At 46.2% G+C, this 27,865-nt stretch overlaps 1 protein-coding gene across 1 annotated transcript in view; it reads right to left on the reverse strand.

The window, feature by feature from the left end:
* Positions 1 to 27,509, reverse strand: part of arhgef25b (Rho guanine nucleotide exchange factor (GEF) 25b) — a 49,197-nt gene extending 21,688 nt beyond the window's left edge. Inside the window, exons 1-2 of the mRNA XM_036531190.1 lie at positions 26,920 to 27,509; positions 147 to 448 (exon numbers count right to left, since the gene is read on the reverse strand). Coding sequence (XP_036387083.1) covers positions 147 to 448; positions 26,920 to 27,013 — 396 coding nt within the window. The 5' untranslated portion in view covers positions 27,014 to 27,509. The remainder of the gene's footprint in view (positions 1 to 146; positions 449 to 26,919) is intronic.
* Between the last annotated feature and the right edge of the window lie 356 nt (positions 27,510 to 27,865).

Here is a 27,865-nt window from a genome sequence, read left to right on the forward strand (position 1 = left end):
GACATGCAATGAAGGGCATGTGTGCTGTGGAAGGCTCAGTCACCATTACTGTGATGTCATTGTTGTTACAGTAGTAAATTTAGGACACTGTGCTTGGCCCGGCCCCCGCTGCACCCCCCTGCCCCCACACTGGGCCCTGCCCTCACCGGCTCTTTATCTGCAGCGGGGAGGGCGCTGAGGACGTCCCCCTCTGCGGGGGCCCCTGGGTCCTGGCTCTGTTGGGAAGGGGGGGGTTTGCCGTCCAGCCTGCGGACCTGCCGCTCACTCTTCCCCCCCGCGCCGCCCCCGGCGCTCAGCTTGCGGACTGGGTTCGTCAGCCATTTCTTCAGGGTGCTGACGGAGTGGCGGGAGCCGGGCGAGCTGGGGGCGGAGCTGCCTGAGGCCTGGGGGGGCAGGGAGGCCACCGAGGTGGCGATGCTGCCCTCGCTGCCCGCTGCCGAGTAGGACTCTGCAGAGAGAGGGCAATACAGCTGATGAGCTTCACTCACACAGAGAGGAGAGGGACAGAGAGATACAGAGAAACATAGCTGATGAGCTTCACTCGCAGAGAGAGGAGAGGGACAGTGAAATATTGCTGATAAGTTTCACTCACAGAAAAAAAACATTTACGGATGCTGCTGCAATTTGGAGAAATATATATTCTTCACACTTCATAGAAAATATACTGCCATTGCTCACAAAAGGTCTTCTTCATAATAAAATACTTGGACAATTAATATTTTTGTTGTTTGTTTTGTTATATTTTTGCTTTGCTGCACACCAATTAAGTACAAATATTTTTAAGTAATAATATTTTGAAAAGTGAATGGACTGTAACTAAAGCAGCTAGGTCCAGCTAATTTTCAGCAATCCAGTGTAACATACATCTCCTTCATAAATCTGTCTTATTAAACACACAGTACTGCAGCTGTCGTTATTGCCGTTATCTTCTTGCTCAGCAGACACTCTTACCTAAGTTATTGCAGTACTTCAAGTGCTGTGACCATGATGGAACACTGCCAGCTAGTACTTTCCAATGAAAACAATGCACTTCCCATTGAGTAAACATAAGTTCCCTTTATCTGTTTGCTGTCTCAATAAATGCAAATAGTTGCTCTTCACACCAGCCTCAGGAGCTTATGCAACTCCATATTTGACTGCAATTTTCAAAGTCCCTGTTTCTGCTTCTGCAGCTTTCAGTTTCTGACAAAGTGACTATCCTTTGACCTTCTCAAATTTGAATACATTAGATCTTAAAGAATGGTAAATAGATTAAACTTAGTGCAATGAAATATATTGAAATATCCAGTGAAAGTTGGGGTCTTAGAAACAAGAGGAGGTATTCATAAGATGCAGTATGAAGGTCTGACGCCTCCGAGCCCTGATGTCAGATCACACTGAGGCCACACACTCGGTGGAGGGAGAGGGATGAATGAGCAGAGGCTTTGTGAAGGGTGCGACCTCTCATAACGGGCCACGGAAACCGCACAGGAGGAGATACGGAGCGGGTCAGAGGTGTGGAGCTGTGCACTGGGGACAGGGGAATGAGAAGCGGAAGAAAGAAAGGCAGGCTTAGGATAACACCTTCAGAGGCCACCGCAGGGAGCGACAGAAAGAACGTAGGGTGACAGGAAGAGACGCAGGAGGAGGAGGAGGAGAACTGGAAGAATGCTGCAAGCCATGACCACCCCAGGGTGTCTGATCCACCCAGAGCCTCCAGGCAGGGCTGCCAGTGCTCGTCTAGCACTGTGAAGCTGTCAACTTGATGCTCTTTCCTGTATTTTAAACACATGTGTGTGGTTATCACACTGCTATAATGCAGGCTGGAAGGGTTATGTGAGTTTGTGCATGGCTATTGCATGACCCTTGATCAGCGGATAAAAATAGCCCATGAGCGTCCTCTGACAAAGTGATGTCACCGGGAATGAGGGAGGAGCAGAAAGTGGAGGGGGCTGGGGTGTGTGTTTGTGTGTCTATGTGTGCGTGTTGGGGGGGGGCAGTGTGCCGATCTCTCCCATTATCTTCCTGTTCTGCCATGCACCAGTCCCCCTAAAGCTCCCCCCGCCCAGCTTTAAGAGTCTGTTAAATGCATAGCACCCATCAGCAATCTCTCCACCTTCCACCCAAGCTATTCGACTCCTCCCCCCTCCTCCCCCTCCCCTGAGTCATTCTTCATCCAGACGGAAAACCGTTCCAAGGGGAGAGCGGAACCATGACCTTTCACCCCATGTGCTGGGTTTGTTGCAGAGGAGTTTGATCTCCCACGACAGGCGGAATGAGGAGGGAGCCTGGCGATGCCGATCCACACAACCTGCCCGTGTTCCATATTTCAGCCTAGTGAGCATAACCCTATTCTGGTCAGAATTGTGTCAGAATGGGCTGATATCATGCAGTTATATACTGTAGGTGTGTGTGTGTGTGTGTGTGTGTGTGTGCGCGTGTGTGTGTGTGTGTGCGTGTGCGTGTGTGTGTGTGTGTGTGTGTGTGAACAGATAGAGAAAAGAGTGAACAGCATCTCAGCTTATACTTCTCTACCAAAGGCAGAGAAGTATAAGTTGTCAGCACTGGCTTCCATCACCACTCCCATGACTGAGAGATAAGCGGGATTATGGTGTGGTGTGTTCTTCAAAGTGTATTCAGCTACATTCATCTGTAAGGGAAGACTCCAGACAGGCAGTTGGTGGCTGTGGGTGGTTTGTAAACAGCCAGAATGTCCCTTCCATCTGACCCTGTGCCCAACCAGCAATGCCATCTAGCTAATCTGCTGTTAATTGCAATTTGTGAATGCATTGTTTGTGCTGGTGCAAATGCTTTGGCAGTAGAGATGCAATCTTTGTCAATAAAGCAAGTTGAATTGAACTGAAGATGATGAGAGAAATAAAGAGAGAGAGAGAGTGAGAGAGAGCGAGAGAGAGAGAGAGAGAGAGAAAGACAGAGAGAGAGAACTAGAAATGATAACAATGCCTCTGCAAGGCCCTAGCTAATGTGGATACCCATTCATATAAGGTGCCTGCCTCTTTTTCTGGGGCTAAACAGGGCCCGTCCATATTCACTGACCCTGGATCAGTTGGATAAAACAATCCCAGAATGTCTAGGGGGATTTAAAAGCAACCCGTCCTCAGTTCTGAAAGCCCATGTTGATGTGTGTTTTATCTCTTATTAGAGAATGCTTTGTAGGTTAATTGATTTGACCTCTCATTCTAGACTTGACGTCAGTGACTTTCACTGCAATAAAAAAGACATCTCAGGTATTACACAGAACGAAATATCCCTGGATGATAAAAACAGTGATCACAAATCATGACAAAGTGAAGTATAATACTCTATTTCTCGACAAATTCACAGCTCATTCGTAAGGCTATGTTACACAGGTTGTGTGAGTTCTGCTACGTGCATGCATACAATGTGTTGATGAGTGGGAGACATCAAGCATTTTCAAAACCTTTCACTCTGTAGCAAACATTATATCGCTCTCACAACACACAGCTAATGGTCTTGGGATGCAATCTGCTAAACAGGTTGCAGCACATCACCGCAATGCTCTGCACCTTCCAGTCGAGACATGGCAGTGCATCAGTCAGCTGGAGCCTCAGCTCTAGGCTGCCTGAACCTTATTATAATCTTATAATCTTCTTATTACTTATTCATTCTGCAGACACTCTTATCCAGAGCAACCTCCCAGGCTAATATGGCATGAAACATTAAAGTCATTAAAGTCGCAGCAGAGAGCACAATAACAGTAATGTAGGTGCAGAGCAGGGTGTGGCCCTTTTCTCCCTGCATGCAAACGCAAACGAAGAAAGGCAGGGATGGTGGATGGAGGAGAGGAATCACAAGCCAGTGAAGCTGTTACACAAGAGGCAGTTTGTACCGATTGTTCCACAGTATAGAAAAAAATGCAGGGCAAAGCATTCGAACCATTGCATTTTGTGGGCAAGAGGAGCAAAGTCATTCGATCCTTCACCACACAGCGAAGATCACAGAGTTCCTAAGACTACATGTTTCCTAAGCGTACAGAGGAAGAGGACGACCTCAGACGCGCCTGATGTATTAACCGCAGTCGGTTTTGTGCTGATCTCGGCGAAGGTTGAGGATCTCTGTGGCTCAGAGCTGTCACTCTGCTCAGTGTCACCCGGAGCCTGGAGTTGAGGGCCTGCCCCAACCTCGTCTCCTCTATGGCGCCCCGCAAGAATACTCACCATCAGCACATTGATGGCAGTTAGGATTATATAACAGTGTTATTGGATGGGAAAACGCAGAGGAAGAGGGCTCTTTCCACCAAGTGTCTCCTGCTGCCATTTCCCTCAGACTTCACAAGCAACACTATCTGTACCAGATTCCACTTCCTTTTTAAAATATCATTAAGCAATGAGTATCCCACTTGGCGCTGTTGGTACGGTTGTTTCTTAAATCTGCATGAGCGAATACACACACAGTACGTACCTGCATGTGAGCATAAGGGTGTGTGTGAGTATGAGTGCATGAGTGTATGTATGTATGTATGTATGTATGTATGTGTAGCCTATAGTAATTGAAGTTCAAAATGAAGATTCGGGAGAATAATTTTCTGACAATCCCTAGGCAATTCACCAAACCAAGACAAACCGGTCCTGTCCACAAACAACATAAAAATCCCACTCACCACTTCCTTTCTGTGTCAGCTGTTCATGGCATCCCTCCTCCACCCCACCCCTCCTTTTCTTTTCCCTGGTTATGATCCACATGGGGGGGGGGTCAACTACTTCGGCCCACAGCCAGGCATGATACTGTCCTCAGACTCCAAGCCAAATAAAATTATCGCCATAACCACATCACACACAACCTTTATGCCTTTATGATTGTATGGGGATTTCTATCTACTCATTTTTGTATGTTTAACTTGGAGTTTGATTAGACAACTGGTAAATATCTATAGCAGAATCATGCAGCTGATCAGTTCTGTCCTCCCCATGAACAATGGCATGTGAGTCCAATTCCCCCACCTAGATACCAAGTTTGACATTATCTCCAACATTTAAGTCCACACACACCTATCAGCTGAATTAACTACAGGTGGAAGATGTGAAGACATAAAGTGAGCTCATTAGTGTGTGTGTGCTTTGTCATGAAAGAAGCAGTAAAGGTCTCAGTCTAATCTCCACAGGACTGAATGAAATGCCACTGCGCACTGTTGCGATCATATCGCCGCATCTTTACCGACTGCGCTCCACCCCTGTTTGAAAGCACAGATGGGGAAAGTTGCATGAATGAATTGTGGGCGCTCACTTAAAGAAATTAAAAATCACCCATTTAATTACTGTGATTTACCACCAAACACTTGGCCATTGTGCAGCTGCAGCAGATTCATTTTCATAATGGCGATGATAAGAGAGGAAGCAGATTATAATGACGGGCCTTTTATTAATTCAGTTTGAGCTGTTCCTCCAATTTTCCAAGAAACACAGAAACTGTTGCCAGTGTTGCAAAAGAGAGTGATGACTAAGCATATTGTAGAATGTGTGCCAGTGTTAAAAAAATTAAAGAAGTATGGCTGAATGGCTCTTTGAAAAGCACTGAAGATGCAAAAAAGTAATCCTGAGTGCTTTTTTCAATATCGTAGTGGAAAAGGGAATGACTGATATGAGGTTAGTGGCATTAAAAATAGGGCAAGGAGATTATTCATAAACCATTACAAAATGCAATCTCTACAGACTACAAAATGCCTGATGACTCAAAAAAAAAACAAGGTAGTATAAGACCAATATGCAAGAAAGGGGATTGCATTGATCAAGATAACAACAGGCCAATTAGTCTATCACTGACATAAGATTTTGGAATCTATCATGAGGGATGCTCCACACTGTCATCGCAGAGGGAGAGCTTGCCTAACAAAATTGCTGCACTCATTTGTGGAGACTTAACCACTACCACATGAGTGACTCATTATCAAATTGAAAACAGCAAGAATTTAAAGAGCTATTTCAAAATGGATTCAAAATGATTCATTAGTTCATAGAAATTACAAAATTACTGTGTACTGTGCACACTTGAAAAAGAGATGGATATAATAGCTGACCCAAACCAATTTGGATCTGGACATTAAGTCAAAGCAGTAAAATAGGCAAGATGCTGACATTTATAGCAAACTGTATTGATTATATATCTCATGGGAAGTTTATATTAATGTTATACAATGCCTTTGTCAGACAACATTTAGAAGTACTGTACACTGTACTGCTCTGGACACCACACAGAAGAATATATAAGCTTTTGAAAAAGTACAGAAAGGGGCAACTGGATTGGCTCCAGGTATAAAACATGTGAGTTAAGTCACACTCTACAGCAAGAAGCAATGTTCCACTCAGAGGGTTAAAACACATGGAATACTTTACCAGGGAACAGAAACAGATTCCCTGACATGTCAGACCAGGCTTGACACTGTAAAAGATACACTGTAGACCCACCCCCCCACCACCACCACAACAACTACAAAAAATGTGTTTGCGGGGCCTTCACCTATTAGATCAACACAACACACCAGTTTCAGGTAGAAGATAATTTTTCTGAACTAATTGAAGCAAGATGTTTGAAGAGACTTTTCCAATACCTGACTTTACAAACATTGAAGCAAGCTTCTATTAGCCGTTCGTAGCTTATTATAGTACAATGTATTGATGTTGTTGTCACAATATATCTTTGAAGAGTAGCCTGGAGCATTAGGCTACAGTGTAACAAATTCCTGTCTAGAGTACAATGGTAAGGTCTGCAGTGCTTTCACGAGAATAGCTCACACGAAATATGTTCAGACTTGAAAAGGAATTAAGCAACACTTAATTTAATTAATTTACTAGTGAAAATTGATGTATTTTCTAAACTCTAACACTTCAGCACCTGTCCCTCAAAGACATGGGAATTGACAACATGCAATAGTAAAATAATTGTATTGGCCAGATATAATTAGCAAATAGCATTGACATATGGTTATAACTCTGTTAAAGGAAAACTTTATTAAAGAGTTTTTTAAAGTAGCACTCATGAACCATCTCAGGTGCTCAGGTCGTACCTCCCTTCTGACTCTGTCGTGCCCCCCCCCCCCCCCCCCCCCAGCTCCATATAGCCAGACCTAATGATTGGAATGCTGGGCTTTACTCTGAGCCCAGCGTTCCAGCCCAGACAGGGTCTTTTGTTGGTGTTTGCTGGACAGAGACAGAGGGACCCTGCTCTGACCGAGGCCGTCCAATGTGTCACGGCTGCGTGGCAGGCCTGCATTGTCTGCCTGTGTGATCACAGCTTAGCCTTGCCGGTAGAGCCAGTCGGTGAGAGAAATATCCCATAAGCAAACAGGGCCGGTGACAGACACCTCAGCCTGAGTCTGGGCACAATAGCAGCCTAGTAAACAGTCTGGTCTAGTATAATGAGGCTTGATTCACTGAATGAAGTGCTTCACAGTCATTTAGCATCAGCTTTAGCTCTGCTTTAGCGTCCTGGGTTGTGAAGTGTAATTCGGTAACCCCATCCTCACCATTCTGTAATCATGCACCTACCACTCCACATGCTGAGGGTTAGATTTGCTGTCATTGCTTATGGAAGGCTCAGAGGAGGCCCACCAATCACTGATGGAAATCTAAGCCCATTTCACATCAGTGTGATCGAGGGGGAACCTCCTCACCTCATCAGGCTCTCAAGTCACGAGAGTGACCATTACATGTCCCTGTAATCACAGTCTTCAGCATGACAGCTCAAGTTCCGCTCACTGCTTAAACAGGGTTTAATACATAGAGAATCACGATAATTTCAATGTTTGGTTTTGTGCTGCTTCTGTGGTTTGATCACAATTGGGACCATGAGGCTCCATGCAAGATGGTATCCAGTAAAGATATGAAAATGTGACCAAACATTCTAAACTCACATTGCTTATGAAGCACATAAACCTGCCCTCAGTGACAGTCAGCCAGACATCTTTTTATTTGAATCCATGGTGGCTAACATTATGTTCTTCTCCCACTGTTCTTCTTTGCCTAACTCTACAGTGTCTCTTCTTCCTCACTCTGCTCCCTGTCCTGGGAACACATTGCGAAGGGTGTTCAAAGCTGTACCCAATGGATTGGAGTTTACCCACTAAAATGTTGCCTGTGGACCTGACTTCAGCACGGCCTAGGAGAGAGCCAGCTCCGGGGCTGCACACTCCAAGAATGCAGCCTGATCTCCACTGACATAATTAAGGAGGGATCTGGGACTTCTCGAATCTGGGCCGAGACGAGAAGACCGCGGCGTAACCGAAGCAGCCCCGTAATCAGTCACACGGCAGGTCTGGTCTCATCACCAGAGCTGCGTGACAGAGCGTGCCAGGGCCAACGAGAAAGGGAGGATGGGAGGAGAGGCTGGTGATTTATGTGTGAGACATACAGGGGTGAGACCCTGAGCAGGCGGGAATGCCGGCGGTGCCAAAGGGCGACACAGTGAACCCGCGGGCGGTGAGAGGGAGGAGAAATCGAGGCCTTTGACAGGGTCAGGGAGGAGGAGGTCTGACCTGACCTCTGCAGCAGTCACATCCAAAACGCCTGCCCTCACTGTCACAGATGTCACACCAGGACAGAGGTCTCGTCTGCAGCCCTGCAGGCCAAACACAGTGCATCCCTGCTTGAATGGAAATCACATCGCTCTGGCCTGTCAATCAACGCATACAATGATGCTGCAGATTATCTATCTATTTTTACAGCTGCGTCCTATGTTGACTAAATATAAATGGCGTACTATGTACTGGAGGTCACCTGCATTATACAGCATCCCATACAATGATGTACTGTGAAAACTGTTATACCCTACCCCATCATGCCCTAGCTCAATCAAAATAAATTTCCCTTCTTATCTATTATGTGACTCAAATAAAAACCAAATTTATTTCAATACACAGTTTTGGTATAAGATAATGATGTGACACGTGAAACAAAGCCTATTCAAATCATATGCGGAACTGGACCGAGGGATGGGGATAGGAGTTAGTTTAGGCTAGAACAATCTGTTTAATTTCTCCTCTTTTATGGAAGCAAGCACACACACCCACATGAGCGGGTGCGCACACACGCAGGCACACATACGTGCACACGCGCCCACGCACGCACACACCATATGGGCTTGGATCCTACAGGCTGATGCTGGGAAGCGCTTTTGGCTGAGCTTCAACAGGGTTCACTGTAGCGCAGTGCTCACCCTTCTCCCAAAGCTGTCTGGGCTGTTTGTGCTCTCCTCCAATCACGGAGGATAGAGCGTTTCTCAATACCGGCCCTTGGATTCCCGGAAGCAGACCTGACAGGCAGTTCTGTTCAGCTCTGCTGGGTCTGATCCTGTTCTTTATCGCTGCCCTCTGAGGACTGCCTCATGAGTCTGCTCACATCAGCGCGACAGAATGTTCCACAGAAAAGATGCAGTTGGATAGCTCCAATAGCATTCCTTTCAGAACAGACAAAGGAGCCTTATCAAGGCAAGGAGCAGATGAAGTGATTTCATCAATAGATGCGTCTCTAGTGGAAAACATACATCTTTGTTTGCCTTTTTCACACCTGTTTGACATTCTAGCATATGAATACATCACCCTCTCTTTTATCTGCCTGTCATTCTCTTGTCATTATTTTAATAGAGCTTGCATTATTCTTTTTTATTTTATTTGAGTTTATTTATTTTGTACTGTACCACTGGAAAGATGCTATACAAATATAATATTATTATTATTATTATTATTATTAATAAAGTACAGCTTTTATGACATGTATTATTTGTTTAAGATGTTTTCATCCAGGATTATCTGAAATGCTAACAGTTTATGTGGATTACTGTGTGAGATATGGCATTGAGATAATGTACGGTTGGTGATATGGCATTGAGATAATGTGCTACAGGAGATATGGTATTGAGATAATGTACGGTTGGTGATATGGCATTGAGATAATGTACTTTGCTCAGTGGGACAGCACTGCTTTGACACCATGGAAACAAACCCACAATCCAGTGCTCCATAAACGGCTTCCACAGTTTCGCCGAATGGGATTGAAAAAGCAGACACAGAAATGGATATAGCTGAGAGTCCGTCTAATTCAGTGCTGAATCCCTTCCTTCAGTCACCTCCAGCTGTGTCTGGGAGCACACAGCGTGGCTGTGTGTCTGTGTGAGCGCAGAGGTTCAGTGGCTGGGCTGGGGGTTGTGTGCGGGCCAACAGCAACACTGCTGCATTCCTTACACAGAGCCAGCCACGCGGTCCCTGCCCCCACCAGCAATGCCCGTCCCATCAGGAATCACACACTTCAGCAGCTGAGGGCAAGAACAGTGAAAGCACACTGCAGAGGCTTCCACGAATGGAGGGATACTCCTTGTCTATTCAATCCTGTCTAGGTGTTCCCTCGCTTAACTCACTATATTGAAATTGGCATCCTAATGACTCAACCGTTTTGACCGGCATTTTCAACAGGAGCTCCTGTGATGTGTTTTATTGGCTGTCGGTGAGTGGGAAGTAATTCCCCATCTGCCCTGCTTGCCGAGAGAGTCCCACCTCCACGCTGGATGTTGCAGTAATGAAACACCTCAGTCGCCCTGGCGTAGCTGGTATTGATTCGTACCGCGGTGAGGCGCGGGGGATGCGGCAGAAACACTGCAGCGTGTGCCCCCCCCCCATTTGCACGGGCCGACGGTGCTCTGTTCGCTGTGTGCGAGCACTGGTCTGACGTGGGCTCTTTTTAACAGAGAGCGCCAGCGTGTGCCCAGATGGTGCTGGAGAGCTGCCCGACACTCCTGCCTCCCGCAGAGATAATTCGGCCCCAATCAGCCCAGCAGGGCCAGAGACACATGGAGAAACACGTGCCCCAGCACCCGTGTGCTCACACGGTCCCAAGAAAAATGAGGGTTACGAGCCACCCTGGCCTTTCCCCCCAGGGGGGCGGGGGCCAACCACATCCGGGCCGGCGTGCGCATCCTGGTGGAAGCAACTGTTCGGCAAGCGCAGACGCCTTACGGGTTGAAGCCCTTCCCAGCCATCTTGGGTTAAAGGGGCAGGGACAAAGGCCCAGAGCAGGAAGTAGAGGAAGTCAGTCTGACTCCACACTGCAGCTGAGAGGCCCCCCGTTTCATCTGAGGACTACAGAGCTAAGCCTGTGATCCATTTTAGGACTCATGAGTTTGCCAGAACGATTTGGACCTGACTGTCAGATATGAAGTACGTCAAACTGCTGTGCAGTCTTAATTCAGCGCAGCCTGACCAAGTCAGTCTGCAAGGGGTAAATAACCACACCATCAAGAGACTGTGCGATTTGTGAGTTTGAACCTCATAATGTATAGATATATCGCGCATTAGATTTATCTATTCATTTCCCTGTTTGTTGAATTGTTTCTTGTTGATGCTTACAGGTGTAATGATATTTACAGTTTTTCCAGTGAAGTAGTGTGGCTACACTGCTACAGCATGCTAAGATGCAGACGGAATGGCTTTTTATTAGTCTGTGAGTGCCAGCACCAGTACCAGCCTGACATGAATGCTGACACTTTATACTCAATACTATCAATGATGAGATCCTTCAAACCATGAGATACAAGCACAGATGCTTGTTCAAACTTTTCTCACACACAGTCCCATTCCAGAGATGAGGATCTGAGCGTCCTTCTGAGACTTTGAGCACACCGCACACTCTGTCTCTCTCCTTCCCATCTCGCTTTTTCTCCTCACTTATATTGCCATAGCAACTAAACCCAGGCAGAGAGTGAGAACACCCTCACAAAAGAGGGACACACACATGCGCGCACACACACACACACACACACACACACACACACTAAATGGACACGTGTAAGCCCATGTCAGTCTGCTTCCAATTGAGCTGTCCAATGAGTTAATGCCACCATTACACAATTTACGCACCGTGAGCCAGTTCTGGGACTACGACAGGCCTGGATCGCACAGCATTGAGCGGGGGAGAGCACTGCTGTGCTTGGAGGGCAAGAACCCTCCAGGTTTGATAGCTTCCTTTCAATCAGCGTCTCATTTACACCTGGTACGCGACATGAGGTACTCTCCTACCCCAATGATCGCCATGGGACAATCAAGGGATGACGTCAAACACAACCGATCAAGGCTCGGAGTTGCTGACTGCTGACTTACAGAGACCTTTGCTATTTGGCATTGAAATTGTAGCCTATAGAATTATATGGGCGAAAAGTTTCACGTTTGTTAAATGTCATCTGTTTGTTGGTTCTCGGGATATGGCACATTGAGACGTTGTCATTGAGCTATGGCTTCCAACACGGAAATGCCCCACCCAGAATCATGTACTCAGTGAAAGCGAATATCCCCCGAATATCGTGCAAGCCATAAAGCGGGAACCACACCAAGACCATGTTTTTTGCGTTCTCTTTTGCCTGTAGGCCGATGAGATGCTGCCAGGCCACCATGCCATGTCACAACCTTCATAACCAAGGATACTTGTCGAGAATTGTAAGCTTGTTCTTTAGTGTGTAATTAACAATACACATTCTTACTATCCCCAGTATCTACACTCTGAGTACAACCAGAAGCTGATATGGATACTGATACTACATGTGAAAGCACTCAGTTTTTCAATATTCCATACATTATTACTAATGATTAATGAAGTGTGTTAATCTAAATATATTAAATATATTAAATATTTATTAAATGTCTGAGATATCGACTCAATGTTGAAAACACAGAATGATAAAACATTGAGCCTAATATTTATTTAGGGTCACAATTGTCTACAGTTATGTCTACAATAATTGCAGACATAATTGTCTACAATTATATAATTGTGACTCGTGCAATATTTAAAACCCTTACAATGTTCATAAAAGTGAAAAAATAGTGTTTTTCTTGCACAAAGGTTAAATGTGTAAAAAAGAAAAAAAATAAGCATATTTTTTTTTTTTTTTTTTACATAAATATGATTTGACAAGCAATACTGTAATCTTAATGGAGCGACAGCTACATTGGAAATTTTTGAGCAATCTGATAACACAGCCAGAGCAAGCACTGAGGGTTTTACTGGGGTTAAACCCAGGGATGACGACGGCTTCAGACACAGCTTGTTTGACTACATCGGCAGGGCTACTGAATGATGTAAAAAATGGCCTCGGAAAAGGGGGCTCATCTGCGATCGTCTCCAGTGCTACTGGTAACAAGTCAGCAGGCAGCAGGAAGACATCCTGACAGGACACACTTCAGTGACCTACTTATCTGCTGCACGCACCACTCCAGTCTCACTCAGGCAGCTGGGAGACTTTTACTGAGAAAAGAGGATCAGCGCAGGAAATAGCTCCACAAAAGCATGCTGGTGACATGGATGTGGAGCTGAGAGGGTAGATGATGGGTAGTGTGAGGCTCTGGAAAGACAGTTAAGGCTGGCTGGAGGGGTGTTTGCTGATGGCACTTGAGAGCGTGATGTCATCAGGTGAAAACAAAACAAAGATTTTTTTTGTTCCAGCCAGCTTGTTGTTAAATTTCCTGTGAGAAAACTGCCAGGACTGATATTTTGCCTTTGTGTCCTCTCACCCTAAAACCCTGAATATTAAGAAAACTGTGTTCTATTCATATAATTAAACACCTCCATGGTCAGATATTGACTGTAGTTTTAAGGATTGCTAGTGTGAGTTTAGTATGAGTTTATTTTGGCTGTGCTAATGTTAGATGTGGCATCTCACTATCAAATAAAAATCACACAGTTAAGTCCCCTCTGAAGGCCTGTGTACACTTGCATAACGGTTACTTTGAAATTATTTGTAGTACCACATTTTTACCAGGCTGTAGCGAATCTTATTCTTAATGGCAAAGATGATAGGAAGCATTATGAATAGTATTTCAGCAGTTAGATAGCATTACGAGCACACAAAACTTGAAGTGAATTGGTTGTGCTTTTGTGTCCCCAACAATAGTGGTTGGTGGAATCCACATCAAACACCAACCCACTGAGGATATGAAGATCAGAGGCCCTTTCTGTGAATATCATTTCAAATGGTTTGTTGCCCTGTGAATTATGCAAATAAATAAGTGACTTAACAATAGGAAAAAATCAAAACCATAAAGTTATAACATTGGTTAAAAATAAAACCTTTCGAAGACCGGTGGACTATTGGTGCCCTAAAGCTTGATTTTCAATCCTAAAATGTAAGTGAAGTTCAAGAATCAAAGTGGAGAGATGAAAGCCTTACTGTTTGATGTGTAAAACTAGTGAGCACAAATGCAGCTGAAGCTATAGGAACACTATGAGAGTGTCCAATCATGCACCCAAGCAACCGTGACAGACTTAGTCCACCTCCCATTTCTATATGCACATTTATTTGTATATGAAGGATGCATTGAAAGAGAACTGTGGGGGAATTCATGGAATTTGCAATTAGTGGGGAAGGAAGTGAGTAGGATTCATAATCAGTGGGCAAGATCCTTCTAAGGAAGTCTTGCAATGCACTGATGGGCTCTACAACCTGCTTTCTTGGTCTCCTCAGCAATATCTTCACAAATCCAGAGGGGAAGACCCAGCTGGGGTGGGGGGGCGGGGGGGTTTGAGAGCTAGGGATGGAGAGTGAGATGGAAAGACAGAGGAAGGAAGTCTGTGCGTGAGAAAAAGAACTGGAGAGGGGGGGTGGGGGGGTCCCAAGGGACTTGGTCAGTTGCGGTGCTCTTTTCCAGCACAGCCTGAGGCCGATGGCCCAGGTTTGAGCACACCCCGTGTTATAAGCTGACAGTGACTGGGAGCCCACAGCTGGGGGGAAGAGACTGGACACATCCTGATGGGGTATGGGGAGCTGTAACATCCTGCGACTTGTCTCTCAGCTTAGGAAGATACGCCTACACTTTATTCCCTGTCAGATGTCCTGGTGCACTGTGGGACTGGAAGTGTAAAAAATAGCCATTGGCTGCATGTGAGTGTAGTGATTGCTGTGGTGAAGGGAAGCCTAATATGCCTAATTAGCAATCCCAAAGTTAGTCCGCCTGTGTATAAAGGGAGAAACACCAAAGAAAGAAGAGGAAAAAAGAACTAGAGGGATGGAGAGATGAGGAGATCAGGTGACAAACAGGGAGGGAGGGAGAGAAAGGACGAGAGACATGCTTTGGCAGCACAACTGTAAACGTCACCGTGCCAGCAAAGCCAGTTGAACTGAACTGAGAGTGAGAGGGAGCGAGAAAGAGAGAGGGAGAGAGAGAGGAGGGACTTGGAATGATCTGAATGCTCCTCTAGATGTCAACATTCCTCACAGGCTGAACTTTTCGGCCCAAAATTTAGGCCAGGCTCCTCACCCTGCTCAAAGTGCACTGGGGGAGAGGGCCAGTTTATGAGCGAGAGAGTTTATGAGGGAAGAGAGAGCCAGGGAGTTCACAGAAGGGAGAGGCCAGAATCAGAGTAAATAATAATAAAAAAAATCTATTGCTACCAAGAAAGCAGTCTACGATTGTCCAATGTTACCTTGATTTACTAGCTTTAAAAAATTTTTTTTCATAATGTGTGGGGGGACAAGGTTCAAAAACTGAACCTTGTGGAGTGAGATGACATCATGGAAGAAGCACACGCTCTCTGTCCCTCTCTGAGAGTGATGTCATCTCAGAGTCACCCGAATCATGGGCCAGCTAGCGTGGGGGTCAGCTTGTGCTCGATGGCAGCGAGCACCTCAGCGTCTAGAGGCCCCCCCGCAGTTAAACAAACGCCCTCAGACACAAACTTATAAACAAGAAGGAAAGCACTCATCTCCGCACTGAAATCAATATGTTACACAATATACCTCTGATGTCAAAGAACACCTCCTCATTTCAATAAACTCTGTCAGGCATGGTCCGAAAAACAAGGGATGATATAACAGTTTAGGGCAATGTAACTATATTTAAAAGTGCACTTTAAATTTGTGCTTTCTGACCAATTCTGGGAATTGTGCCCTGCTTTGCATTACATTTGCTTTGCATTAGTGCAATGGCCCTGCTGTTGACTCACGATGGGTGAGAGTGCACGCAGCTCCTATAGCGTGTAACGGTAACAGAAGGCCATCTGTGGCACAGGATGTAAGGGCCATTTGCCACGGCCCTACACAGTCCATTCCTGCTGACCCTCTGATATGCAGTGTGGGGTGGAGGGGGGGGTCACTGGGGGAGTAATGGTGTCCCAGGTGATTCTGCCACCGTAGTTGTTGTTTAGCGCGAACCTCTTATGTTGTTTAGCGACACTACAGGGGGGAGCACCACGGGTAGGCAATTACACACCTGAGACACCAAGCCAGCAGGGTGGTGTCGTTTCTGGCTGCTGTGTGATCGGCATGCCTGGAGACACAGCGGGGAAGACAAAGACAGACAGGTAATAAGGAAGGGGTCACACATGGGAGACGATGGAGGGAGGAGAAGGGGGGGAGGTCAGGAGAGGTGAAAGAAAATGAGACAAAATTACATCTAACGGGGAGGGAGGAAGAGAGCGGTGGTGAGTCGGAGAGAGCTGAAAAGGGTCACGTGTGATTGGCTGCTCTCTGCTTTCTGCTTTCAGCCTGAATGTTGATTCAACACCAGCCCTGTGAGGCAGCAGGGTCATGGATTGGGGGGGGGGGGATTTGGGGGAGAGCTCCCAGGCAGCTAACAGGCCTACAAATAAAGCAGCATGTCAGTACAAAACCAAGCGGCCTTCCAGCCAGCTGGAGCCAAATGCTCTTTGGAAGTGCTCTAAGATTCATCACCACGCCATTACCAGACACCAGTTTGATGCCCAATCCTGTTCACAGCGAAACCGGTTTTGGGTCTGGTTTCATAGCTTCCAGAATTTTCTCAGTGCAGAGCTAACAAGTAGCACAAGCTGGTGTTGCTATTTGTGCTGTGGTCTTTAGCGTGCTGTATGTGGCAATATTTCCTTAAATGTGCCAGAAGAGAACAAAGCCCTATGCTCCCATCACTGATGACACACTGTACAGCCTAATTGATCATGTGATCAGCTTATGCATAGCATTCAGTGTTCAAGTAGCTCAGCTAGAGCTAGCATGCCAGCTGCTGAGATGTTTTACACAATGTATACAGCATGGTTTCAATGGTTACTAAAGTAGTTAACAACAGTAGAGCCCCTTTCAGACATGCACTGCAACCCTGAACCTATCTAGACATTATCCAGAGGAGCTGTATGTGAGAACGCACATACAGCTCCTCAAATCAGTTGGACCAGACATTAAACGGACTTTACCCTGCCAGCTCCCTAGTACAAAGTCCGTGTAATGTCGGAGTGAGTCCATGCGTGAATAGAGCAGGTCATTGTCCGTAGAATTCACAGCGAGCGAGTGGGTGTGCTGATGACGTTTCTGTCATGTGACTGGCGCGAAACCGGAAGAATACAAACATCTGCCTCGTAGTCTTTTCTGCTTGCCTGTATATTGCTTTCCACTCTTGTTGATATTGCGGATACGTCCAAATACATGTTATTTTGAGTCCAACGATCGTTAAAGAGATAGTTAGCTCTAGCTATACTGCCAAAACTGGTCTGTTACGATGATTAATAACGTTGGTTAGTAGTTTATTATCTGGTGTTACGGGTATGCCACATGGTTAGTAGCTAGCTAAGCTGTAGCTAAGTAATAGTGTAGTAATAGTGTAGTGACCTAACATTACATAGCGAACAACAAAAATTTACCTTCCTGTTAATAATAAATATATAATTAATAACAAATTATGTGTACCAGTAGTACCATTTGGATGGCTATGTGTGGTCGCATGCTGGGTACTACACTGAAAATAGCATGCGGTACACAGTATAGACTTGTGTAGTATGCCGTACACAGTATGCAGTAGGCGGTTACGAATACAGCCACTGCGATTTCTGCAGCGTACTTTTTGCGTCATGTCCTGCCTCCTGCACACTGGAGTACTGGAGTATTTCCAGTAGATGAGAACGTGTCTGACACAGACAATCTCCTGTTGTGTGATACATCTGTGAAAGGGCAACTCTGGACCATTTCCAGACTTGATTCTCTGGACATTATCCGGAGTTCATATGTGAAAACGGCTTAGGTCTGCAGTGGCACTGTGAATTGGATTTTAAGGATTTTAACCCCCATGACCGTGATTAGAGAGACCGTGACTGCAGATGAAGCATGGCTTCATCTTTCTTCCTTTTTTTTCATTCATTTACAAGACAAAAATAAAAAAGTAATGTTTACTGCCTTTTTAACTTTTAAACCAGCCTAAGTAATAGTACTATATTCAAGTTGGTGTTGTTATCTCTGAACTTTGTATATTTTGATTTATAAACCTTTAAAAATAATTTTATACTCTGTGCTAACATTATAACGCATAACCAGTAGAATATGCCAGCTAGCTAAGTGCCACCTCACTGAGCCAATCTGGTTAGCTAACCCAACCCACAGATGACACATTTAAAAGGTGAGTACGGTTTTAGATGCTTACACTCTTGCTCTTTGATTCTGAACCAGGCCAAGGTGAGTCAGAGTGTGCAGACCCAAGTGTGAGCACCCCTCCACTTCTGGGTGGGGAGCAGAGGTAAGTGTGGAAGGGGGGGAGGTGAGGGCCAGGCACAATGCCCTTTGTGTACTGGTGTGTGTTTGTTTCTACAGCTCAGGGTAATTTCTTCATTAGCGCTTTCAGGCAGCGCCTCGGCACACTCCCTCATTAAGGAATTAGAAAGGAAAAGAGAGAACGAGCTAGGGAACAAAAGAACCAGAGACTCTACAGAGGATTGGTGATTTAACTGGAACACAGAGATCTGAAATTGCAGGGTATAACTGCTTTATAAACACTTATTAATGCTCTTTGCATGCTGATTCTTACTCAGTTTATAATTTATGTATTTTTTGTACCAAGCTGGTGCCAATTATGAAGAAACATAACATTTTGGTTCTCATAAGTCCATCCAGTGTGCAGGAAGCTCTGTCACAGTGAAGTTACACTCAGGAGTGAGCATGTCTATGCTAATATGTCTTTGGCATAGTGGTAAGGAGCAGGGTTTGAAAGCAAAAGATTGCTGGTTTGACTCCCTGATGGGGTACTGCTGCTGTACCCTTGGGCAAGATACTTCACCCAGAAATGCCTCAGTGAATGTCCAACTGTATAAATGAATAACATGTAAAAATTGTAACCTATGTAATTTTCTCTGGATAATGTAATGTAAAGCATGCTTATTGTGTGTTTATGCTGTTGGCTATTTTTGCCATTCTGTGTGAATGATCACTGTAACATTAAGGTGTGGGTGGGCTCCCTGGAACTGTCAAAGACTCCCACCATCTGAACAAAAAAAAAACACACACACACACACACTCACACACACACGCACATACACACACACACACACACACACACAAACATGATGGCTTTTTTAAAAAGCGCAGAATCATCTCCCAAAGCGGCTTTGTGTTTTATAATTCCCTCTCCTCCATGTTCCCAGATCCAGCATGCTCATTTCAGTCTGTGGTAATGCAGTTGGTGTCAGGCATTTGGAAGAGCCGAGATGGCAGGCCTCAGGGACGATCCGCCTGCCCCGAGTGTACCTTACCCGAATCTCCCCCACGCCCTCTGGGGTCTGTTTGCCGTGTTTCACTGTGAGGAGAGCATCCCCATGTGCATCCCCGTGTGTTCGTAATCCAATCACTGCTGTAACCACCCAGTAATTGTTGACTAGTTCTGGAAAGGCCAGTGATTTAGCATATGCCACAAACCTGTAGTTTGGCTGGACCTGTCCAGCAATTGCTAATCAGTTCTGGAAGGGGCAGTGATTTGACATATGCATGGTGCTTCCTGGTATAGTCAAACTCTTCCCTGTGGTCCACCTTCAAATATATATTGATGCTTTTTAAATGTCTTTTAGCAGATAAACAAGTTGAATAACAAACATAAGCGTAAATGATGGATAGTCTTTCAAAGAGGAGCCCTAGGCAGAGAGGATCATGGGGAGGTACAGTCAGGAAGGAAAGTACCCATTTCTTCATGCAGCCAAAAAATGAGTGAATCAACAGACTTTAACCCTTTTAAATTTACAAAGAACCATTTCTCAAAGTAATCTTACAGTTCTTTTGGTGTTCACAGGCTGTCATGGGGAGATAACACTGCTGAGAATACTGATACTGATGCAGGAAATGTGATTCACACAAAGAACTCAAGCGGAATTTTCAAGCAGTGTTAGCTCAGTGTAATCACTCTCTAAAACAGTGGAAAACATTAGCACTGGGGGGGGGGTGGGGGGGGGGGTGGTTGGCGGTTCTTGTCACAGTAATGTGTCACAGTGGATTACTGCCCCCCCTCCACCCACAAGCACACCCACACGCACACATACCCACACGCACACACACACACTGCACTCAGATTGATCAGTGTAATCTCCTGCCTCAGCCTTTAGATGTGGAGCGGAATTCCCTCTGAACCGCGCTGCAGTGGCTGCATTTCCATCACAGCGCGCTTTGATGCGATGAACACCGCCACAGCTCTGCCTGCATTGCCAGCCTTCTCCTACAAGCCGGCAGGAACGCTGACACTCCCTGCGGAATGACAGCTCCCTCTCTCCCCCATCATCACAAGCGCACAAAGAAACAGGACATGAATCTGTCCATAAAGACTGGTAACACCGTGGAATATGGTTCAGTTATTAATGAATTAATAAAAATTAGCAAATGTGTTAACCAGGGGTAAGTCACCATTGCCAGAATACACTTTTGCTGTTGCAAAGTTGCACATATTCTCGTCTGAGCAAAGCACATTGTAATTTTGTGTGGAATTGTCTCATGGTGACACGCCTTGCCTTCTCCTTAGTAACACATTTTCAAAACTGTTTGGCTGAAAATGACAATGCCTTTTTAATGATATATAAAGTGGTTATTACTGTTTTATTGTGTATTTATAACTGCAGGGGATTCCTCACCATTCCCATTATGTTTTGGCTGGAGCAACAGCATTGAAAGGCCATTCTTCTGAATAGCATTTCATTACATTATTACATTAGTGTCATTTAGCAGATGCTCCTGTCCACATTGGGCATAGTTTTATCTGTGTATATACCTGGATATTTATTGAGGCAATTGTGGGTTAAGGTCTTTACCCAATGGTGCAACAGCAAAACCCTAGCGGGGAAGCAGCAACCTTTTAGTTACAAGCCCTACTTTTTGCCACTGTGCCACACTGCTGCCGTATTAATATGGACAGGGACAAGGCTGGAGGCACTTCCCAACCCTTTCCTGTCCAGGAATAGGTCACATAGCGCCCGCCTCAGCTCAGAGGAAAAACCCTGCGATAATCAATGCCTCTGTCCGGCCGTGGCATCACCAAAACTTGAAAAGTGCCCAGGAAAATGGAGGTGGCGTTGATTCACACCAGCAGGCAGGTGCAATAAGTAAAATGGACTGATTATTTCAGCACAAAGGCTGCACTATAAGATGACAGTCTCAGACACCATTTCCTGGGAAGTAAAGGCTCATGAGGGCACACAGAGAGTGAGTCAGAGGAGAGTGGAAGGCAGAGAAACAGTACAAGACAGGAAGGCGGCGTTCATGTATTCTACCCTAATCCTGAAAACACGCACCTCTCACCCCTGTGGACGTACCTCGCAGTAATCAGCTGAAACACTCCAGTAATCAGTAATCATCTGAAACGCCACGTTTCGGCCGTCACATATCCTCAGAAGAGCCGGGTACACGTGAGCGTCAACAGCTTCAGCTCTTAAACGAGCCTCACCGCCAAGCGTCAGAGGAGGCGCGATCTCGCGGGAGTCTGTATACAGTGATTCAGATTGGTGCGCAGCCAGCAGCTGAAAGAACATCGTTATTCTTAGCGCGTGACGCTCAGCGTTAATTAGGGATATGAGTAAATGCACGCAGCAGGCAGGAGATGCGGTGCTTCCCTGAACTTGTTTCGGTTTTTGGCCATCGATCTTTGTTCTTAGCTTGGGTTTCTCACGTGGTCACCAGCATGTGCCCTTCCATTGGTACGATGGCTTCCAGCTCCCCATTCAAACAGGAAGTGCTCATATCAAAAACAATAACACAATGGAGATTTTCCTAGCTGTGGCAGTTCATCCCAGGCTGACCTCTGAGCTTCAGCTTTTGGCTCCTTCTACCTAGGGTACGGAAGGTGCTTAGCGGAAAAAGCACGGCTCCCCTCTGTCTTTCAGCAAGCAGAGTGCAGCTGTCCAAAATGTTGTTTCCATCAGTGGCTGAGAAACAATATTTGCTTTGCCCTTTATCCTGTTTCCCCTCCCCTCAAGCCCTCCCTCTGCTAGCGCACGCCAGTTCTCACGAAGCCAGTGAACCGTCATGAGCCCTCCTGAACTGAGCCGTTCAGCTCATGTTTTGCCGATTTTTATCTGATCTGCGTGTGTATCCCATACCGCCCTACATGCCGATCAGAGCCCCCCAGGGCAACCCCTCAGAATGCAGTATGTGGAATTAGACACGGTAAAATTAGAATTTGAATTTGAGGCCAGAGCCTACTTTCAAGGTTCACCTGCATCTGTGTACTGGACACATCCAAAAATTGAATCATTTTAATAAATACTTCTCTAATGTCGTGACTGAAACCTCTTGAGAACACAGGTGAAGATGCGTTTCCCTTGGCCGATTTAACTGTCGTGTCACCGTACGTCTAGTCTTGGTGACCTTGCCGCTCTCACCTCGGGGAGATTTCGGGCATGACTGGTCAGGGTGTTCATCTCATGCTCACCGCAGCCCGGCTGCAACTGACCCACTGCATGAAGCATTACAGAGCAGACAGACATGGCATCACCTCAGCCAGCAGGACCTCACCATCGGTTACAGTCTCACAGCCAATAAGAACATTACAATGCGATTCACATTAACGTGCACGTGTTACAGGTCTGAAACATTATTTTTGAAATGTAATGTTACATTAGATATTACTATATGTTTTATAATGTTATTTTTTCATTTTTCCCTGGACAGACAGCATCACTCAGGGGGAATTATAAACCTCACATTCTTATGCCTTTACACATCCTGAAATTCCTTTAATAACAGTGGATTCTTGAGGGGCAATCCAAAGCATGTGCAGGGGTACATCTACAGTTTTAGCATTCCCATACGGACATAAAAAAAAAATAGAAAAATATATTGATATATAAGAAGAATATATATATATACCATAATGGCAGTAATTTACATATTACATTATGGATATTTATTGAGCTAAAAATATATTCTTTAAAATATACTATCCACATTTTATTTTTTGAATGGTTTCAGTCTATAATCTCAATTTCATGTGCAGTGGATGCACATTCAGCAGTAGCTGGCAGTTGTCTGTCATCTACCGTGTCATTGTCATTGATGGGAGGGCCATTAATATGCAGTAAAACTTCTTTCTGCAGGTCTATTTATCTGTTTTACTTTAGCAAGCATAGGGGTCTCTGAGGCTACGCCACAGGAAATATGTCCCAGAATGTTGGGTACATAATTCACTTATCATTCTGTAACATCTCATGCTGCCTGCTAGCTTGCCCAACAGCAAGGACTGGTGCCTGGGCTAAATTGTCAAAGCTTATTTATAGGCAACAAAGTGTAAACAATCAGTTTCTTTTTCAATCAAATCTGTTTTGAAATGAAATATCGCTGCATCTGGGACCTTTCCAAACAGGAAAAAGGGCAGTACTTTCACAAGGAAATCACAACTCCAAAAACAAAAAAAACACAAAAAGTGTGGTGACCGCCCCATAGGACAGACTGCACTGCGTCTGACGTATAGCAGTGGACTGTAACTGTGGCTCTGCTTCGCGAACAGATTGCAACATGAGAGCAGCTGAGCCAAACTGGTCATAGGTTTTCAGTTTGAATAAAGAGAGCTTCTGAAATGTTCCTGAGACAGAAGTCTGTGATATAGGTTGAACACAGACAAAAGACACCTGTCACATCCTTGTCTTGTCACTCACACACTTTCCGTGAAGTTGTGGTGTCAGACGGATATGTGACCTTTCCTTTGGTCTTCAGAACCAAAAGGAATTTCACTTCTTTTGATCTCTCCCCAAATCTTAGAATTTAATGAGCGATCCTATGTGTGGGTGTGTGTGTGTGTGTGTGTGTGTGTGTGTGTGTGTGTATGCATGCGCATGTGCGTGCGTGCATGCATGTGTGTGTGTGTGTTTGTGCTTCCATGTGTGCCAGCACATAAGTGACAGGAAATGACAGCTCACTCCACCACAAAGCAGCAGAGACATGTGACTACAGTGAGTTACAATCTTTGTCCTCTCTCCTCTAAACATCAGCAGAGCCCAATCTCCACACGGAAACGAGAGCTGACTCCACTGCACAGTAACAGTGAGGGAGAGAGAAGCAGGAGTGTGCAACAGGGGAGCATCAGTGCACAGACTGCTGACCACCAGCCTAACAGCACCCCAGGCTCTGCCGTTAGCCTCAGTTTGAACTGCACCAGGGGACCAGTCAGCTAAAAGCCTCCCACTGCTGAAAACAGTGTTCCTCAGCCCCTCCCTAAAAACCCGCAGGCCTTTCCTGTCACTGGTCCGAGAAACCAGGTCCTGGGGACCTGAATAATGTGATGCTATCGGTCAGCAGCCCTGGACGGTAATTGTTTTTGCCGCTGACTTGCGAAGTGAAATGGTCCGGCTGTTGTTTGTTTCAGAACAGGAGTTATGTAAAGGAAAGAGGGGAAAGGTACAGAGGAGAATGGGAGAAGGGAGGGAGAGAGGGAGGGATAGTTCGGCAAGAGAGAGAGTGGGAGGGGGAGATGGCGACGGAGATCGGGAGATGCGTATCTGGCCTTTCCTGTCACATACGGGCTTAAGCAGCCTCCATCTGTGCCGAGCTCTCCCTTAATAATGTGATTTACACAGGAGCAGGGTCCTAATTCCAGCCACTGGTGTTGTGTTTGCTGCAAAGCCAACAGATTCTGCTGAGAGCATAAGCATAGCCAAATGCTGAACTCATGGTGACCGTCTCAGCCAAATCAGCAACAAAACCTGAAAGCGGTGAGGAAGGGTCTTGTCAGGTACTGACCACCCCCAAGCAGGCTTTCGATGTATCTTTTTTTTTAAACAAACTGTTTTCCCTCTGCCACATAATTCACCTCAAGAACAAACTGAAACGTTCACAGCCAAAAGTGAGTGACCACATAGATCACCTCAAACACAAGCCGAAATGTTTGAAGCCAAAAGTGAGTGACCATATAAATCACCTTGAACGTAAACTGAAACATTCGAAGCCAAAAGTGAGCAACCACAGAAATCACCGCGAATGTAAACTGAAACATTCAAAGCCAAAGGCGAGTGACCACAGATTGGTGGGGGTGTCGCCGCCTGCCTCTTCCCGCTGCGGAGGAGCTTCCACCTCGCCAGCGCAGCTCAACTAACGTGGCGTTCCCCCGAGGCCCCAAGGGGAGGGGGGGGTCAGTGCGCGAGACGACTAGAGCAACTCCAGTCAAAGTTAAACACACCAGTGGGGTTTCTGCTTAAGCGCTGCACAGCACATCTCACAACATCTGGCACTTAATCCATGATGTGGATATCTCCGCTCGCGGGTCAGCCTGGACCTCACCCCAGACGCTTTCAGAGCAGCGATCTCGCCTGATGAGTCTGAGTCGGGGGGAAAAAATGCAACGCTTTTCAATCAAGTGCAGATGGGCAAAGTGGACATCGGGGTGGCCGTGCATGCACTGGGATGCCGTCATGGGTTGCGTTCAACGTCAGGAGAGATTCTGCTGGAGGGATTCTCATTATGAAATTTTGGATACAGCCACACGAAATCATCACTCATAACACTGAACAACAAAGATCTCAGCTGCATGTGAAGCATCTGAAATATTTAAGCTGCCTTTTAAGTGTTATATACATATTTATAAGCATGGCAGGGCACCTCTGTTGAAGAGAATTCAAACTGTTCTCTGGAAAACCAAACCCCGTGAAAGTGTTCCTTTGGATGGGTGAAGCATTTCTCTGTCAATGAGGCACTGCTGGTATCGCATAGAGGATGCAGAGATCTGTGTGTATGTGTCTGTGTGTTTGTGTGTGTGTGTGTGCGTGTGTATGTGAGAGAGAGAAAGAGAGAATTAAAGTTTATAACAGCACTTCACTAACAGTAACACTTACAAGACACAGCGCAGTGGTTTTGCATGCAGCAGAAGCCAACAGGTCATTTTTCACACACAGATGTGGAGTTATTGCTGTAATTACTGTCCGCCTATCCGTTGCCTTTATTTTTGTGTACATACCAGGCATCGCAACTCCGCCGCTGTGCCTCATCAATCCGGCTTCTATAACTGGCAAAATCCCTGAAATGGACCGCCGAGAGTGGGAGGTTTCACTTAAGCTGTGCTTTTTGGGGAAAGGAATTTTCAGTGCGACTCGCTGCTTCAGTGTTTCCATGACCCATAAGCTGCGCATACCTCGACGACGCGTGCCACCAGATGTGTACATAACAGACGTAAGGCCCTCCGCCTTTAATTCCTGTACACACGTACCGACCCAATGTTCCGTACTTGTTTTTAAAGAGAATGAGCACAGGAAAAAAATCTCTTCTCTCTGCTTGTGGGTATTAAAGAGGAGTGCAGTGAGAAGCCACAGGAGTTAGAGGAGTGACAGACATCTGCTCCTGCTGGGAAAAACGTTTCAAGAGAAGGAAGGAAAAGAGAGAGAGGTGGAGGGAGAGAGAGGGAGAGATGGAGGGAAAGAGAGAGAGTGAAAGAGAGTGACAGAGAGGGACAGAGTGAAAGAGAGTGAAGGAGAGAGAGAGGCAGCACAGTGCTCAGCAAGCTAAGCAATGATATCAACACTATGATATGGCAAAGTAAGAGAGACGAGGGGACAGACCCTCCTCTGAGAGTGAGTTTTCAGAGGGGCAGATGAAGAGAGAGACCGACAGAAGAAGTAGAGAAACTGCAGCCTGGCACTACCGTTCCCTCGGGGCAGGTGGGTTAGTGAGAGGGAAAGCGCGGAGGCTCTGCCGGAGGGTACCACGAGGAGACGGCAAGCGGAAAACGGAGCCACTGACCTCTGACCCTGGTGTAGCAGCAGCCACACTTCGCGAGCACTTTTCGGAACAGGTGCTGGCAGCCGCAGCCCCCACGGCGGTGGCCTCCCTTCATGCTGAGTCCCTGTCGCTTGTCACGGAACCGCCAGCAGCGGGCATGGCACCGGCCTCTCTCTCTCTCTCTCTCCCTCTCTCGCGCTCTTCTCTCGCACACTCACCACAGCACCTTCCCCCAGCGGTGTGTATCCCAGAGAGGTGGCTCAAAAAAAAAGGGACCGCCGAAAAACACCTCAGGCACCGACACGCGTGAAGCACGCCCCACAGTCCGTTAAAACAGCATGCTGAAAGCCAGGGGGAACAGACCCCCCCCTCCTCCCCAAAAAAAAAAATGTACCCGCGAGTTCCTCAGGATTTCATCTCCTGGGGGGGAGAGAGGAGGCAGGTGGAGGAGCACACTTCTCGCCTCCCTCGCGCTGTGCTTTTCTCTGGCTGCTCTCTGGTCAAATAGCAGGCTAGCAGGCTGTCTGGGAGAGCCAGCGCGAGAGAGAGAGAGAGAGAGAGAGCAAGAGAGGGGAGGGGAGGGGAAGGAGGAGTCAACAGCTCTACTTGCCGGCTATTCCAGTATTACGTTTCTCCCCCCTCCCTCCCTTGTTTTTTCCTTTCCTCTTCCCCTCTCTCTCTCTCTCTCTCTCTCTCTCTCCTTCTCTCTCTCTCTGTCTCCTTTTCTGTGTTGCTTTTCCTCACATTTCTCTCAGCCTCCCTGGTTGTCACGGGCTTGCTGATATCCTCCACTTCTCCCCTCTTTCTCTTATCGTTTTGCGGTATGCACTTTGCGTCTCCTCCGCCAGATGGAAACTCAATAACTGGCGCACAGGCAGGCTCTACTCTGAAACCCAACACCTCCGGCCAGCTTAAATGCCACTCACTCTGCTATCACTCCTCAGAGGGAGGGGGTGGCGGAAAACAA

The sequence above is a fragment of the Megalops cyprinoides genome, chromosome 6 (assembly GCF_013368585.1).
Source record: "Megalops cyprinoides isolate fMegCyp1 chromosome 6, fMegCyp1.pri, whole genome shotgun sequence".
In the NCBI taxonomy this organism is placed as follows: Eukaryota; Metazoa; Chordata; class Actinopteri; order Elopiformes; family Megalopidae; genus Megalops; species Megalops cyprinoides.